Source organism: Pseudophryne corroboree, assembly GCF_028390025.1.
Source record: "Pseudophryne corroboree isolate aPseCor3 chromosome 3 unlocalized genomic scaffold, aPseCor3.hap2 SUPER_3_unloc_7, whole genome shotgun sequence".
NCBI lineage: Eukaryota > Metazoa > Chordata > Amphibia > Anura > Myobatrachidae > Pseudophryne > Pseudophryne corroboree.
The window spans coordinates 2,331,760-2,349,344 of record NW_026967563.1 but is presented as its reverse complement, the minus strand read 5'-3'; the positions used below and the strand labels follow the sequence as shown (position 1 = coordinate 2,349,344).

General features: G+C 41.6%; 1 protein-coding gene across 1 annotated transcript in view; it reads left to right on the top strand.

Annotated features, from left to right (window-relative positions):
* The window catches only part of LOC134984645 (uncharacterized), a 475,458-nt gene that overhangs the window by 328,438 nt on the left and 129,435 nt on the right, over positions 1-17,585 (top strand). The window contains exons 8-14 of the mRNA XM_063950187.1: positions 6,682-6,874; positions 7,600-8,175; positions 8,297-8,464; positions 9,026-9,267; positions 9,827-9,928; positions 13,679-14,202; positions 15,099-15,271. Coding sequence (XP_063806257.1) covers positions 6,682-6,874; positions 7,600-8,175; positions 8,297-8,464; positions 9,026-9,267; positions 9,827-9,928; positions 13,679-14,202; positions 15,099-15,271 — 1,978 coding nt within the window. The remainder of the gene's footprint in view (positions 1-6,681; positions 6,875-7,599; positions 8,176-8,296; positions 8,465-9,025; positions 9,268-9,826; positions 9,929-13,678; positions 14,203-15,098; positions 15,272-17,585) is intronic.

The following is a 17,585-nucleotide window of genomic DNA, read 5'->3' as shown; positions in this document are numbered from 1 at the left end:
CTGAAAACAATACCAATACTAAATGTCTAGCTGAGCTCCAGATGTGGGTGATGCTAGTTGGCCATGACTCAGTCCTAGTGAAACAGGTCCATATGCTAATGCACGCCGACTCGCCTGTCTTCTGATTACTTCCACTCCTATCCAAGATTTTTCACGTGCTGCTCCCTTACTCTGGAATTCCCTACCTCTCCCCCTCAGACTCTCCACCTCTCTACAAAACTTCAAACGGGCTCTTAAGACCCATTTCTTTACCAAACCCAGCCAACTCTCATCCTAACCCTCTGTTCCACGCTCTCTATGTACCCCATCTGTGTCACCCCTGTCTGTCTACCCCTCCCCTTAGAATGTAAGCTCTCACAAGCAGGGCCCTCTTCCCTCATGTGCTTATCCTTTTCTTACTTTAATAATCCTCAACTGCCCAAATCCTGCAGTTTTTTGCCCATCCTGGAACTTATCTCTATGTCATTTACTGGTGTAGTTATGCTTAGTTACCCTGTACTTGTCCTATATTGTCTTCAACTGTAAGTCACTGTTTTCCTGTTTTGATTATGTGCACATGTACTCTGTAATTGGGTGCTGCGGAACCCTTGTGGTGCCATATAAATAAAGGATAATAATAATAATGTAGAAGCTCAGCAACAAATGGTAAGACTGCTGCTTTGCCGACCAGACCTACACTTAGGGGTTCAGAGTTTGTATGGAACCTTTGTGTCCTGGATGGTGGAGTGACACTTAGACATCCGGTATCAGCCAAAGATCCTCATCTGAGGACCATAGCCAGACTCCAGTACTTAAGTCCCTCAGAAGATCTACCTACAGTCATACATGCACTTGTATCATCACACATAGACTACTGCAATGTCCTCTACCTGGGTCTCCCAGCAATAGAATTGCACCGCTTGTAGCTTGTACAGAATGCAGCAGCCAGGCTGTTACCTAACCAGCCCGTTCCTGCCACATAACATCCATTCTCTGCTCCCTTCACCGGCTGCCTGTAAGATGGTGTCTATTACATAATCTTACTGACTCTCCCAGGCCTACGTGACCAGGGTCAAAGGTACCAGAAGCAGCTTCTGCCTCCTTACTGCCCTGGTTACTTCCATCTGCAGATGGACTGTTACCAGCAGCACCAAGAATCTGCCGTAATTCATTTGTGGATGATCTGTTAGCATTGTAGCCCTGACCATGGAACCTGCTGCCTCACACAGTCCAAGAGACCTCCACTCTGGAGACCACAAACAGACTGATGACTGTTACATTAATGTTCCTTCACTTCCTATATAATACATCCCACATGCTGAGTCCTTTATTCTGTTCTACTTATTGTGTATCTTGTGCTCTGTGTAAATGTGAATGTAAAGTTCTGTGAGTGCTATTGGGAGGAAAGTGCTGTATAAGTAACATTATTACTGGTGAGAATGACAGGAGTCAGATCTAGTTACACCATACGTTACATATACAGAAGGGGAAATGTATAAGTAACATTATTACTGGTGAGAATGACAGGAGTCAGATCTAGTTACACCACACGTTCCATATACAGAAGGGGAAATGTATAAGTAACATTAATACCGGTGAGAATGACAGGAGTCAGATCTAGTTACACCATACGTTCCATATACAGAAGGGGAAATGTATAAGTAACATTATTACTGGTGAGAGTGACAGAAGTCGGATCTAGTTACACCATACGTTACATATACAGAAGGGGAAATGTATAAGTAACATTATTACTGGTGAGAATGACAGGAGTCAGATCTAGTTACACCATACGTTACATATACAGAAGGGGAAATGTATAAGTAACATTATTACTGGTGAGAATGACAGGAGTCAGATCTAGTTAGAACATACGTTACATATACAGAAGGGGAAATGTATAAGTAACATTATTACTGGTGAGAGTGACAGGAGTCAGATCTAGTTACACCATACTTTACATATACAGAAGGGGAAATGTATAAGTAACATTATTACTGGTGAGAATGACAGGAGTCAGATCTAGTTACACCATACGTTGCATATACAGAAGGGGAAATGTATAAGTAACATTATTACTGGTGAGAATGACAGGAGTCAGATCTAGTTACACCATACGTTACACATACAGAAGAGGAAATGTATAAGTAACATTATTACTGGTGAGAATGACAGGAGTCAGATCTAGTTACACCATACGTTCCATATACAGAAGGGGAAATATATAAGTAACATTATTACCGTTGAGAATGACAGAAGTCTGATCTAGTTACACCATACGTTACATATACAGAAGGGGAAATGTATAAGTAACATTAGTACTGGTGAGAATGACAGGAGTAAGATCTAGTTACACCATACGTTACATATACAGAAGGGGAAATGTATAAGTATACACACAGACTTAGTATCTGCACACTCTTACAATATCAGAATTTCATGGGTATATGTAATTCATCAACATATACCTATGTTAATGGAGAACCCCTTTTCCCCAATGCTTAACTATGTTATTGTACAAGGGGGTGCTGTCAACTGCAGTGTATATGAACAAGAATTTTTGGAGGAAAAACAAGAAGAAATCTGCACTGTTGACGCACTGAACAGTATTAATGAGTCATAAAATATAACCTTTATTAAGTATATATTAAAATTGGATATATATTGGTATTATTGTCCCAAACTGCAGTGAAACATAAAGGTTAAAATCACAAAACTGACATACATGTGAATAAAGAAAATAAAAAAATGTGAGAAAGAATTTAAAAAGCGTGTCCACGTGTAATTATTTATTAGAAGACACAACCCTTGCGGGGTTGTTGGTATGAGTATATATGTTGCTAATAATCACTCTCAAGAGTAATGTTATTTGGATGGCTGTTAGTGTCTATATCGTCTGGTACCACTGGGTCTTATCCCATGCATTCCCTTCACTCCCTTCACTCAATAGGGATTACCTCCCGGGAAACCATCCCCCTTGGCGAATTAGTGGGGGTGAATGGGTATAATAGGTAAGCTGACCTCCAATTGTGGAGTGTTTTTGTCGTTGGAGATTACTGGTTCTCTATTTCTCCTAGGACCATATTCCTAAATTCAATGCCCCTGGAGGATAGCTTTCCGTATATCAGATAGGGGATTGCTTAATGTGAAAATCTCTATACATCATGGAACAGTCATATTTATTATTATCCAAAAGGAATAGCTATAATTTGGCCGTTTAGATGTACTTAGTTGGCAAGATATACCAACTAGTGGGGTTGCCTTAAGGAATATAGCAATTCCGATTCTCATATGAATAGCAACCTTCTTTCATAGAACCAGCCAGATCTTATTTAATCTGATATTGATCAGTAGGGTTGCCTTCAGGAATATAGCAATTCCAATTATCCTATAGATAGCAACCTTCCTTAATATAATCAGCCAGATCTTATTTAGTCTTATCTAGACATAGGCAATACTGCTTTCCTTAGAGGTATAGCCACCTCAATTCTTATTGGGAAGCAGAGTATCTGTGATAGTGATTTAGTGCTTATTATTTCATATTCAATTTATCTGAAAGATAATACGTTCCATGTGTCAGAGATTAATCAATTTCTGTTTACACTGATAGATAATTAACCCTTATTCTGTTTTAGTGTAATAAAATACTCATATAGAAAAATGTGGTAATCCCATAAATTATATATATAATAGCCCTTAGTGATCCAGATTCCACAATAAGAAATATTTTTTATTTGTCTTATAAACTGCTAGGGCACACAGCTGCTTGCTGAATTCCAAATATATATATCATTCTGTAACAGTCTTATGATAGAGATACTGTTACATATTCAGTCACTCAATTATCTAAGAATTAGCAGATTCTGTGTGAAGGTGGTATAATGTATCCAATACACTGTCAGTGATCGTGGTGACTGGTATAATGATGTAATATACTGAGTATGCTAGTAAGACGTGCAGCCGCTCTCCAGCCCTTAAGTGTTACCAATCAATTTGTTACACTGTAAAAGATTTTTAGTGTCCTGTTAAGACATGCAGCTGCTAGGTTGACTCATAGACATTTATCCATTTGTAACAATTATGTAACACTTATGTGCATGTCACTGATATTACATAAAGATAGTATGACATATGCCACTTTATGTTAAAGTCTATAGCAGCCAATATGACGTCTCTGCTCTGTCATAAATGTCTGGTTATTACCAGTCTAGACAGCAAGAGTGATGTATATTCATTGATCCCAATGTCACATCATTAGATACACCCACAATGATATACTTTTTTATCACGGGTCTGCTTCTATTTCCTATTAATGGAGGCTAGCAGCTCAAGTTTATTCCTTTCCTATAGAAACTGCTAGGGCACACAGCTGCTTGCTGACTTCCAAATATATTTATCTCACTATGCAACAGTCTTATGATAGAGATACTGTTACATATTCAGACACTTAGTTATCTAAGGATTAGCAGATTCTGTGTGAAGGTGGTATAATGTATCCAATACACTGTCAGTGATCGTGGTGACTGGTATAATGATGTAATATACTGAGTATGCTGGTAAGACGTGCAGCCGCTCTCTAGCCCTTAAGTGTTACCAATCAGTTTGTTACACTGTAACAGATTTTATTACATAAAGATAGTGTGACATATGCCGTTTTATGTTAAAGTCTATAGCAGCCAATGTGGCGTCTCTGCTTTGTCATAATTGTCTAGTTATTATCGATCTAGACAGCAGGAGTGATGTATATTCATTGGTCCCAATGTTACATCATTAAATACACCCACATTAATATACTTTTTTGTCACGGGTCTGCTTCTATTTCCTATTCATAAAGGCTAGCAGCTCAAGTTTGTTCCTTTCCTATGGCTCAGCTTCTATTTCCTATTAGTGAAAACTAACAGCTAACATCGTGATCATATACATTTGTTCTATAACATTTCATAAAGGTCAAATACACGCGGACACGCCGTGCCCTACACGCGTGTTTCACTGCATCTATGGCAGCTTCGTCAGGGTGCATATACAGAAGGAGAAATGTATAAGTAACATTATTACTGGTAAGAATGACAGGAGTCAGATCTAGTTACACCATACGTTACATATACAGAAGGGGAAATGTATAAGTAACATTATTACTGGTGAGAATGACAGGAGTCAGATCTAGTTACACCATACGTTACATATACAGAAGGGGAAATGTATAAGTAACATTATTACTGGTGAGAATGACAGGAGTCAGATCTAGTTACACCATACGTTACATATACAGAAGGGGAAATGTATAAGTAACATTATTACTGGTGAGAATGACAGGAGTCTGATCTAGTTACACCATATGTTCTATATACAGAAGGGGAAATGTTATATCACCTGACAGAGACTTCGTATCTAACAATAGAGACCCTTGTATTTAGATATCCAGAACTTAATGACATTTTATGAGGGTTTTATGTCAGGAGAAAGAGGACATGATAATGAATATCTGATGGACCTTTGGTTTGGACAAACAACATGCAATTGTGAACAAGAATTACCTTTATGCTGACAAGGCCTATTGAGAAGCCCAATTGATGTGACTAGGAGATCCAAGACTCATGGAGCCAGTCTGCCATCTTCAGGAGAAGATCGGCCGTGCAATTAGCTCAGCTGACCATCTTTGGCACTTCCGGTTATTCACCATCAATCAATCCATGTTCCCCATGATATCTAGATGTATGCCCAATTGATTAATCAGTTATGAATTATTGTATAATCATGTACTATATATATGTAAGCCTGAAATGCCCTGAAGGCACAGGAATCATTGATGAAGTCTGTCTTCGGTCACGTTTCTCTGCACAGAATTATAGGCGTGGCCTCTTATTTGATAATAAATTCTATATGCTGAATATCATCGCAATGAAGACTTCCCAATTCTTTTTATGATAAATCGACATTATCATTTGGGGGCAACGTTCAATTAACTTCGACCCGCTTCTACGGCAGACCACCTTTCCCAGGTGTAACAGACAAAGAGGACATCAGCCGGCTGCTCTCAGAGCTACCTATACCTTTTATATATATAATACCTGTACCCTTGCTCTGCTGCCTCTGGTCAAAGTATTCTGTGGCTGCTGGGACGCTGGTTATGCTGAACTCGGAACAGTTGGTGAGTTCTTGTGATCCATATTCATGCATAAGTAACACATTACGATACTGTTATGTCTTTTACATGATTTTATTCTCTCGTCTCTCTGCACTGTTTATCAAGGCACTGATAGTACTGCATAGTATGCGTATACCATTGAGATAAAGGGAAATTGCCTCATCCTAACTGATGCCGCTGTATTATTGTGTTATTTGATAGTCTAAAGTACATAGATAAGATATTGTAGGATTTATGCCGGCTTGAATAGAAAAGTGAGTTTAGTTTTGGATTTTGATGTTGTTTTAGTTACGGAATAGTATTCCCTGTGAAGGAATAAGGGAATAGAGAAGTGAGTCACTTGATGATATAACTTATAGTTTGGCATCACAAATTTCTGAAAGACGCTCACGCGCTGTCTATTTGAGACTCTTTGTGGCCACAGAGAGAAGTCCAGGCGACAAATTGGGAGGAATAATATACTGTGTTGTTGAAAAATGGGAAGTGACTCTTCAGAGAGTAATGACAGTACTGCTGTTACTTGTATGTTCAGCCTTTATGGAGAACCGTGTGTCCAGTATGTTTCTAAGTGGAATGACATCACACAGGATGAGACTGTACCATTTCCTAACACGGGCAGTTTTGACCCCGTAGTACTTCAATGCCTTGAGAAACGGGTAAAGTCAGTTATAAAACCTAATGAGCGCATTAAACATTTGCAAGTTTTAGATTTCTGGAAAAAGGAAATGTGTAACTGGACTGCAGATAATGGTAAGATTAACCTCTGTATTGACACATGTACTGACACCAAACCCTCACAGTAATCCTCCACCATACAACAATATCACAGCATCACCAGCATCTCTATATCCAGTAAGAGAATTAGTCACTACAAAATACACCTAATGACATATCCAGCCTAGAGGATGACGCAGCATTCATCCAGTTTCCAGCTTTTCACAGTGCAGTTCCTCCTGCTGTACAGCCTTCTTACATACCTCCACCAGCACAGGACGCCCAGGGCTCTGCCCTCCTGTAATATCCACAAGTACACAACACATAGTCCACCTACGGCACATGGCTCTGACCAAAGAAGCCCACACCAAGAACAAGATGGTGACACAGAACATGACATTGACATATTACAGGAAAATCTTACACCTTGTCTCTATAATCTCTGATGACTCTTCTGCTTCTCCTGTCTCCCATCCATCTGCTAACTCCCCTGATTTCTATCAGCTTCTGCTACCTAAGCTTTCCTTTGCTACTCCACCAGTGACCTCTCCTGTATATATAAGTGGTAATCAAGCATGTCTCAATGTCACCAGTACACAGGACATATTGCACAGTCCATAAGAACACTCAGAGATGGACCCAGGTTTAATTACAGAATACTAAATAACACAGGACAGCGTGTATTCCACCGCATAGGGACAAGAGAAATCATTGAGGCAGACAAGATCAGCTTGCAGCGTACACCATACACGTGCCTACAGACCAAGCCAGCATAGATACTGACAGTGAGACCAGAGCACTGAATACTATGCACACAATGAAATTACCGGCTAGGGCAGAAGTGAACAATGGAGAAGACAGAGTTGTAAGCCCGACTGTACCAGCTTCCTCAGGTGAGGTCAGTTACCCACTATCAAAAACTGATCTGTTAAGTGTAAAAGCTGGATTCCCAGATCCGCGGAAAGATTCAGATGCCACTTGTAGGTACCTCTCACAGGAGTATTATGTACATAAGTTTCCTTGCAGGGATCTAGAACAGATATTATATACTTTACCTGAGGATTTAGCACAATCCCTCACAACCAGTATTGTTCTCTCTGCAAATGATTATGGTGACCCAAATAAAGGAAAGATAGATGCACTTAATGCTAAGCTGCGTGACCTATACCCACCAGTCCTCAAATGGGACGATTTGTTCACAATCAAACAGGCAGACACTGAAACAGTAGATAAGTATTTTGATAGATTTAAGTTAGTGGTGCCCACATTTACTGCTGGAGAAGTGATAGTTAAACCAAATGAGGCTCGTTCCATGCTAGTTCCATGTTTTGTGGAAGGTCTAAAGCCTGCAGTAATGTCCGCACTCGACTACTAAACTAGCATGGAGAGACGCCCCAATAAACACTGTAGGGGGAGAAGCAAGAACTTGTGACCTTAATCTTGTCAAACCCACTCCAGTTCTTGTTGTAGATCAGATTGCTCCTACACAACCCCAGCAACAGACACATATAACAAATCCCCAGAGAGTCCAAAACAGTCAGGGACCACCTGTGCAAAACCTTTGGGACCCCAGACAGCCAAGGCATAGCCAGCAAAAGAGAAATTCATGGCAGGGACAACAAGGAGGTAAGTACACCACAAATAGAAACACAGGACCAACATACCAAGGTCCTAGACACCCAGACCCAATGGCATGCTTCATATGTGGTAAGTATGGCCATAGAGCTAGATATTGCAGAAGTCAAGTATCTTCTCAGAACAGGATGTACCCACATGGAAATGCGGGAACACCCAGCGGCCCTACACAACCCCCCTACCACCACCATAATAATCAAGGTCCCCAGATGGGCACTCATGCCCCACACAATGGTCCCCACAATCAGTTGTCACGCTGGCAGCAGCAATCATACTGATGTTTAATCCATCCAGTGTCTTCATTATGCAGCGTGCAATGCCAACACATTGAGGAACCCACGGTTACTGTGCATGGAAATAATGAACCTATTTCTTTTTTACTAGACACTGGAGCTGCTAAGTCACTACTTACCACTGCACTACCTTCACAGATGCTTTCAGGGCACACGGTCCCAGCGGTCAGAGTCTCAGGACAATTACAGCACTTACCAATACTAGCTGATAGTAATATACAGATAGGACCATTGAATTATACACATGCTTTCTTACTAGCATCCAACGCACCAGCAAACTTGCTTAGCCGTGACCTACTATGTAAACTCAAAGGCACCATTTACTGCACTGCGGATGGTATTTATTTAGACATTCCTAAATCGTTAAAAAGCAATGCACAAGCGCTGTTAGACACACCAGTCCCACTCCTGTCATTGCACCTTGAGCAAACCAACTCCCATATGCGTGAAACCATACTGGAAGCAGTTCCTAGCTGCTTATGTGCAAATTATAAGGATGAGGTAGGTTTACTTCAAGATGTGGACCCTATTATGGTAAAGCTGCAGCCAGGAAAGTCCCCACCATGCATTTCACAGTATCGATTGAAGCCAGAGATGGAGAAAGGGGCGTATCCATCCATCCACTCACTTCTGCACCAGGGGTTCTTGTGCAAATGCGTCAGTGCCACAAATTCTCTGATCTTTCCTGTCCAAAAACTGGGCCCCGCGCAAACTTACCGTATCGTGCAGGCCTTGCGCGCACTCAATGCAGTCATACAAGCTTGCCACCCTGTGGTGCCAAACCCGGCTACAATACTTACGCAGGTCCCGCCTGATGCGTTGTTTTTCACAGTTATTGACCTATGCTCAGCGGTTTTCTCCATTCCATTACATACAGGCTGTCAGTACCTGTTTGCATTTACATTTAAGGGTCAACAGCATACCTGGACGCGAATGCCTCCAGGGTTACTGGATGCACCGTTATTTTAGCCAAGCCCTCCATGATAAATTGCAGAATTGGTCCCCAACACACAACTCAGTACTTATTCAATATGTTGATGATTTGTTATTGTGTTCACAGACAGAGGAGGAATCCTGGGAAGACTCAGTGTCCCTGTTGACTTTCCTCACCTCCATGGGGTTGAAGGCCAGCAAAGCCAAATTGCAGCTGTCCCAGCAGAAAGTGCAGTATCTAGGTCACTGCCTCTCCCAAGGACAGCGTCACCTCTTACCATCACGCATCCAGGCCATACAGAATATGACTATGCCAGTCACCCAAAAGCAAATACGCACCTTTCTAGGGATGACCTCTTTCTGTAGACACTGGATACCAGGATATGCTGCTATAGCACTACCTCTCCAGGAACTGGTAGCCATAAAAAAGCCTGATCCGGTCATCCATGATGACACCACACTACTAGTGTTTCATCAGTTGAAGGAAGCTCTCACACTGCCACCCCAGCCCTAGGCTTCCCATGTTACACTAAACCATTGTTTCTCTTTTGTACAGAGCTCGACGGCTGTTCTGCAGGAGTACTAACTCAGAAAAATGGGGACTGGCACCGCCCAGTGGGATATTACAGCACACAGCTGGATACAGTAGATAGGGGTGTGGTTCCTTTTGTCGACAATGTTTAGGTCGACCACTATAGGTCAACAGTCACTAGGTTGACATGGATGGAAGGTCGACAGGGTTTCTAGGTCGACATGTGCTAGGTCGACCGGTCTAAAGGTCGACATAAGGATTTAAAAAAAAAATTGTGTCGTTTTCTTCGGAAAGTGACCGGGATCCCAAATTAGTGCACCGCGCCCCCTCGCATGGCTCGCTTCGCTCGCCATGCTTCTGGCATGGTGCCTTCGCTCCGCTACCGCTTCGCTCGGCACACTTTACCATTCCAATCATAGTCCACGTGGATCATTAAGTATGAAAAAATATATATATATTAAAAAAAACCTCATGTCGACCTTTATACCTGTCGACCTAGCACATGTCAAACTAGAAACCCTGTCGACCTTCCATCCATGTCGACCTAGTGACTGTTGACCTATAGTGGTCGACCTAGACACTGTGGATTTTCAGATTGGATCCCGTAGCTAGGGGGCTGCCGCAATACTTGTGCACGGTGGCTGCAGCAGCTACACTTGTTGACAAGACAGCATAGTTCTAGCACACACTCTACCTGAATGTCCCGCACGCAGTTGCTGCTTTACTAAATGGCTCAGCCACAAAGCACATCACAGCTTCCAGGATAACCAAATGGGAACTCGCGCTTCTTAAGCCTCCTAACATAATATTGCAGAGCTGCACAGCTTTGAATCCAGCAAATTTCCTCCCAGGTGTGACTGGACAGTCACAAAGTAGGGAGAAGGTAGATGATCATGATTGTGAAAAGCTGACCCAGACCTTATACACTCCAAGACCAGATATAAGAGACACTGAGATACAGAATGCAGACCTGAACCTGTATGTTGATGGTAGCTGCCACTGCCAGAATGACATGGGCATTCTGACATCTGGATACGCCATAGTGGACAATACACATCATTGAAGCACTCCCGCTTCCACCACCCCACTCTGCTCAAAAAGCAGAACTCATAGCATTGGGAAGGGCATGTTACTTGGCACGAAACAGAATTGTTAACATTTATTCAGGAAGTGACCAAGCCCGACGTACGGGCGAAACGCGTCTTCCATCCCGCTCGCCTGCCCTGCTGTATACCAACATGGACTGATCCTCCTGCCACCTCCTGCAGCCTACTCGTCTGAGCCATCTTCTGTCCCGCTCGTCTGCCCTGCTGTCTACCGAAACGGACTGATCTTCCTGCCGTCTTCCACAGCCGACCTGTTTGAGCCGTCTTCTGTCCCGCTCACCTGCCCTGCTGTCTGCCTAAACGGACTGATCTTCCTGCCGTCTTCCACAGCCGACCTGTTTGAGCCATCTTCTGTCCCGCTCACCTGCCCTGCTGTCTGCCAACATGGACTGATCTTCCTGCCGTCTTCCGCAGCCGACTCCTCCGAGCCGTTCCACAGGGTCATACTCTCCAGGGAAACAGGAATCTGCATTGCGCTGGATTCCAGCCTCCGCAGCAGCACACTATTTCATTGGTAATCAAAACTTTTCTGCATTTTACATCAGAGACCACCGCTACGGGAGATCAATACTTATATATTATTTTTAAATTATCTACCAGCGGGGCACCACGTCTCTTTTATATTAATGAAAGTGATCCAAACGAGCTTATTTACATATATAGCAAGCCTGTCGCAGGATCAACCTGTGGCAACAATATTCACATTTTGATTAGACATATGTTCTCCTAGCTTATCTCTAGTATTTTGCAACAATATTTCATTGCAGTTTCAAATGACATTTGTTATACTATAAAATCTCCTTTCTTCTTTTCTCTTTGTTTTCTGTACCAATTGATACAATATTTTTGTGCAACATTAGCAGTTCATTGAGTGTTTATATGGATCATTCACACCCCATCTTTCTGCTCGTGATTCATTTAGCCCTTTCTTTATCAGCTATAGTCCTTATAGCCACTAATTGTTAATTAAGCATCTCCCTTATTTTCTTAATTTTTACCACAGTATTACCTGATAACCCAGCAAGTTGCTATTGTGTGTTCATCCATACTGGTACTATTTACAGTATTCTTTGTTTGCCAATATCAGGACCTTTTTTAGCACCAGTTTCAGATTCCCATGTCAACATTACTTACTTTCATGTCTTTTCTATCTTTCTGGACTCTCACCAACGATTCAGTCTCCCATCTGTAACGCTGGCAGCAGATCCATCTATTCTCTTTCCACTTTACTTTTCTGTTGCCACCTTTTTTCATTTTTTTGTGAACTCTCATCAGTGACTCCAGAGTGACAAAAATCATCTATGTACCACTCTACTATCATACCACACTGGAAATGCCCGAATCCATCCCATCTTGGAAGCTAATCAGTGTCGGGCTGAATCAGAACTCAGGTAGGAGACTCCTGAGGAAGATCCAGTTTAGTAGAGCACAATTACCATGTCCAGTGTTTAACACTGACAGCAGATTCACACTTTTCTCATTGTTCTACTCTTAATTTTACTCACTCATCACCTTCTTTTGGCGGCTCTCATTGTCTGACCGAACAGATGTCTTGAAATTATTGCATAGGCTTAGGTGTGTTATATATCCCTTTTATCATCAAATTTGATTAAATTATGTACTGTGATCAATCTGTGAACCTACCATATGCAGGATAATCCTCAATTAACTACCAAAGCATGGCAGACAGTAGTGATTTGTAAATTATCACCAATCTTTATTGTTATTTTTGTTATCATTAATTTTGTTATCTTTAAATAATCAATCAAACTACTGATATATTTTACTAGGATTTTAATAAAACTAAATTAATTTAATATTCTCATGATTCATTACTTCTATTGACTTTCCTATGATACAAAGAGTGCACCCACAAAAGAGTCTTTTTCTTCTCCCTCTGTGTCTGCAAAGCTTTATACTGACTCAGGGTGCACCACCCAATGTAGATCTGGATAGAAAATATTATTTTCTGACTTCATTACTTTAGCTTGGTACTTAGAATCTAACATTATATCTAGCCTGTGCGGCATACCTCCATTGCTAACATTTATACCGACTCACAATATGCATATTGTGAGTTGGTATAAATGTTAGCAATATATACCCAGCGGTAGCCTGCACAGCACATTTTACAGCTAAGAAGCTAGTACAAGAATTTGTATCTAGATATGGTATTCCAGAGATCATTGAGTCCGATCAAGGCACACACTTCACAAGTAAGGTTTTCCAAGAGATGTGTAGGATCATGGGTATAGAGTCCAAACTTTATTGTCCTTATAGACCTCAAGCGGCAGGCCTCGTATAAAGAGTTAATTATACTATAAAGAACAAACTTTCCAAGGTCATAGAAGAGACAGGCCTAAACTGGGTAGAGGCACTGCCCATCGTACTACACAGCATTAGAGTGACTCCCAAACCTCTCAGTCTGTCCCCTTATGAGGTGTTATTCGGAAAACATCCCAACCTGATGATAGGCCCAGAAGAAAGCCACTCCACCCTACACGATCTAACCACAAAATATGTCCTAGACTTGCATGAACAATTCAAACAGATATACAAGGGACTAATTCTCTCTAAAGCTGCTAATCAAAGTGACTTGAAATGCCATGATGTGAAACCAGGAGAATTTGTGATGGTTAGAAATTTCTTACGCTCTAGTTCATTTGTAGACAGGTGGGAGGGCCCATACCAAGTACTGTTGACCATGCCCACGGCTATAAAGGTGGCAGAGAAATCGGCTTGGATACATGCATTGCATTGCAAGAAAGTGACTGAGGACGGAAAGAGCAAAGAGTCCCAGAAAAGCCCACCAGAGGAAGAAGCTGCAGAAACATTGAACTTGCAGGCTCTTTTTGAGGAACCCCAGTAACCAGAGACTAAGAGATAAAATGGCCTGGTTTGGTAAGATGTATGTTGAAAATGATATGGGACAATCCGTGTTGCTAAACCCCAACCAGGAGCAGAAAAGATCCAGAAGGGCTACCGAAATTGGAGTATTGGTTCTAAGCCTGGGAGTAATAATATGGATGGGGGGATTGTTGACTTACTACTTACTAACTAGGATGACTGAGGGTCCAGGGCAGGGGCAGTCTGATGGGGTGCATGAGGTGGCTTCCCCAGAGGGTATGTCTCTGATGACCTTTGAGGAAGTAATACATCCCTATCCTAGTCATGTACCTCTCATCACACCCCTAGACACAAGAAACAAAAGAAAAGAGGAAAAAGAAGAGTACCCAAACAGATGTCAACAGTTCCCCTGATAGCCAGATGTATTTGTAAATATTGCGGACGAAACCCTGAACAAAGATGGATAGATTGGTGCCACGATGATCCACTGCTTTTTGGAGGTACACGCACAGTCAGTGCCCCCATAGAACAGACCGAGTGCCACAAGATGGTAAATGTGTATAGATGTATCTGTGTACACTGTGGGAGAATCCCCCAGAATGATTGTATAGTATGGTGTTATGAAGGTGAGGAGAGAAATCAGACACAACACTCAGACACACACCATACAATCCATGGGGGAATCAGGAATGATCAGGAATGGCTCCCCGAGGAAAGGGAAAATAAGAATAAAAACACAAAGACAGATGAAAGCCCCTATGGGGGCCCAGTGGAAAAAGCTAGGGTATTTGAGAGGAACACCTTTGTAGAACTGGCCCCAGCTGCCGCCCATAGTAATGCTTTCTGTGTAGTACCACCCAAACATGTGGGAGAAGCTTACAAGACCTGCTTTATATGTATTCCAATAACAATAGAAGAAATGCAGAAGATAGAATTGCTACCAGGAAAAATATCACCTTTATAGACATTAACATGGAAACATTAGGGACCAACAACCCGGAAGATAAAATCGGGCAGTATCTCACCACCAGGTATAAGCTGGAGATCCAGCCTAGTATATCTGAAAAGAACTGTTGGGATATTGTTGGTAAGCCACAGTTTGAGTCTTTAGGGGTTACCCCAAAATGCACTTGGTAACAATAAGCAGCCCTAGAATTGATATATACATGCCCAGGGGCTTATTATTAGTATGTGGGGATATTGCATATTCTTATTACCCAGCAGATCACATGAGTTTGTTATTTGGGCAGACTCACTTTTGTAGCAGCTCACGCAAACATAACTACTTTGGACTCTCACAGTAAAGAAAAAAGGTCTTTAGATCCTGATTGCCAGTCAGACTTACCATTACTTAGCAAGGCACAATACTCAGCATTAGCCTTTTCACTCATAGGAGTCCCAGGACTTAGCCTGTATAACACAAGGGTGATAAATAGCATAGCTTGTGGATTGGCTAAAACCATAAATGCCACCAGTACGGCTATTGCTTATAAATGAAGAACTTAGATAAGTAAGAGATGGTATGATACAAAATAGGGTAGCCATTGAGTGGTTGTGAACAATTTAAAGGAATGTGTTGTTTTAACATCTGAGATAATTATAACCCCATTGAACAGAAGGTTAAGTTATTGCAGGATATACAAGAACATATGGCCCAATCTGCTGATTGGGACCCCTTCGGATGGATGGGAGCCGGAATCTCAAAATGGCTTTACCACATACTACACTTCAGATGGATGGGAGCCGGAATTTCAAAATGGCTTTACCACATGCTACATTATGTTATGATACTACTTATAATTTGTATAAGTTATGTAACAATCAAATGCCTGCCTGTCCTTGGACGATCGTGTGGGAGAGTACTCACACGGCCTGAAAGGAAGCCAAGAACCAAGCTTATGGTAATGACTCCCGTTACCTACATTGCAGTAGCCACATACAGTGAATCAGTAGTATTATCACACATAGTAATATAGTAGTATTATCACACACAGTGAATCAGTAGTATTATCACACACAGTGAATCAGTAGTATTATCACACACAGTGAATCAGTAGTATTATCACACAGTGAATCAGTAGTATTATCACACACAGTGAATCAGTAGTATTATCACACACAGTGAATCAGTAGTATTATCACACACAGTCAGATTATCAGAAATATACCCTAATAGGTACTTACACGCTCATGCTTCATATATATATACACTTAGTAAGAAGGAGCCTCAACCTATAGCCAGGTTGAAGAAGAAAAGAACACATTCTGTTGCTACCTCTTTCATTTCTCTTATCTGTCCAAGTTTTCTGGAGGGTTGAGACTTTTCGCATCGATACTCAATGGACTCGTGCTGGCGATTGCATCCAGAGAACGGATTTTCCTTTTCCTAGCTCATATCTCACACTCATTTGAAAATTAATTTTAATATAATGAATATTTGATTTACTATATGTTGTGTTTAGAGATTAAACAAAAGACAGGAATGATGGGAGGAAAAATCAAATATACATCTGTATTGCCTCAGAAATTGTGCTTTCAGACTTATAGGCCCTACACACTGGCCGATTTTCACTCCCCCCGTTACTGCCCCCCCGCCGCCGGGTCGCTCGTCGGACGTATCCGCCGTCCGGCAGCTCGGCGGCGGGTCGGCCAGTGTGTAGGGCCCCTTACAGTTATATATCTGTAATTGGCACTTTAATTCCCATAATGGTCATTCTTTCTTACAGTGGAGTTTTCTGTCATCCTTTGTCCTAGCTTGTGACTAAGACTGTACGTGTCTAAATAGAGAGCCTTGTATTTAGATAACCAGAACTTAATGACATTTTATGGGGTTTGATAAATAAATATCAGATGAACCTTCAGCTCTGAAAAGAGCACCATGACATAGGAACAGGAATAACCTCTTTGCTGACGAAGCTTATTGAGCGACTCTATTGATGTGAATGGGAGATCCGAGACTCATGGAACCAGTCTGCCATCTTCAGGAGAAGATCAGCCATTACATCTAGCCCAGCTGACCATATTTGAGATTTCCTGTTGGTGACCAACAACCAATCTATAATCCCCTTGTTATCTGAATATTCGCCCCATTGATTAATCAATTATGAATTATTGTATAATTATGTACTATATATGTAAGCCTGAAATCCCCTGAAGGGACGGACATCATTGATGAAGTCTGTGTAGGGTCACGCCTCTCTGCGCAGAAAAATATAGGCGTGGTCTCTTCTTTGATAATAAATTCTATATGATGAATATTATCACAATGGAGACTCCCCAATTCCTTTAAAATAATTAGGCATTAACATAGTGATTGACATTAAGTGGGTGTTTCTGGGTGTCAGCTGACCGTTTTCATGGAGTGTTCAAAAAAATGCAGGCGTGCCAGGAAAAACGCAGGC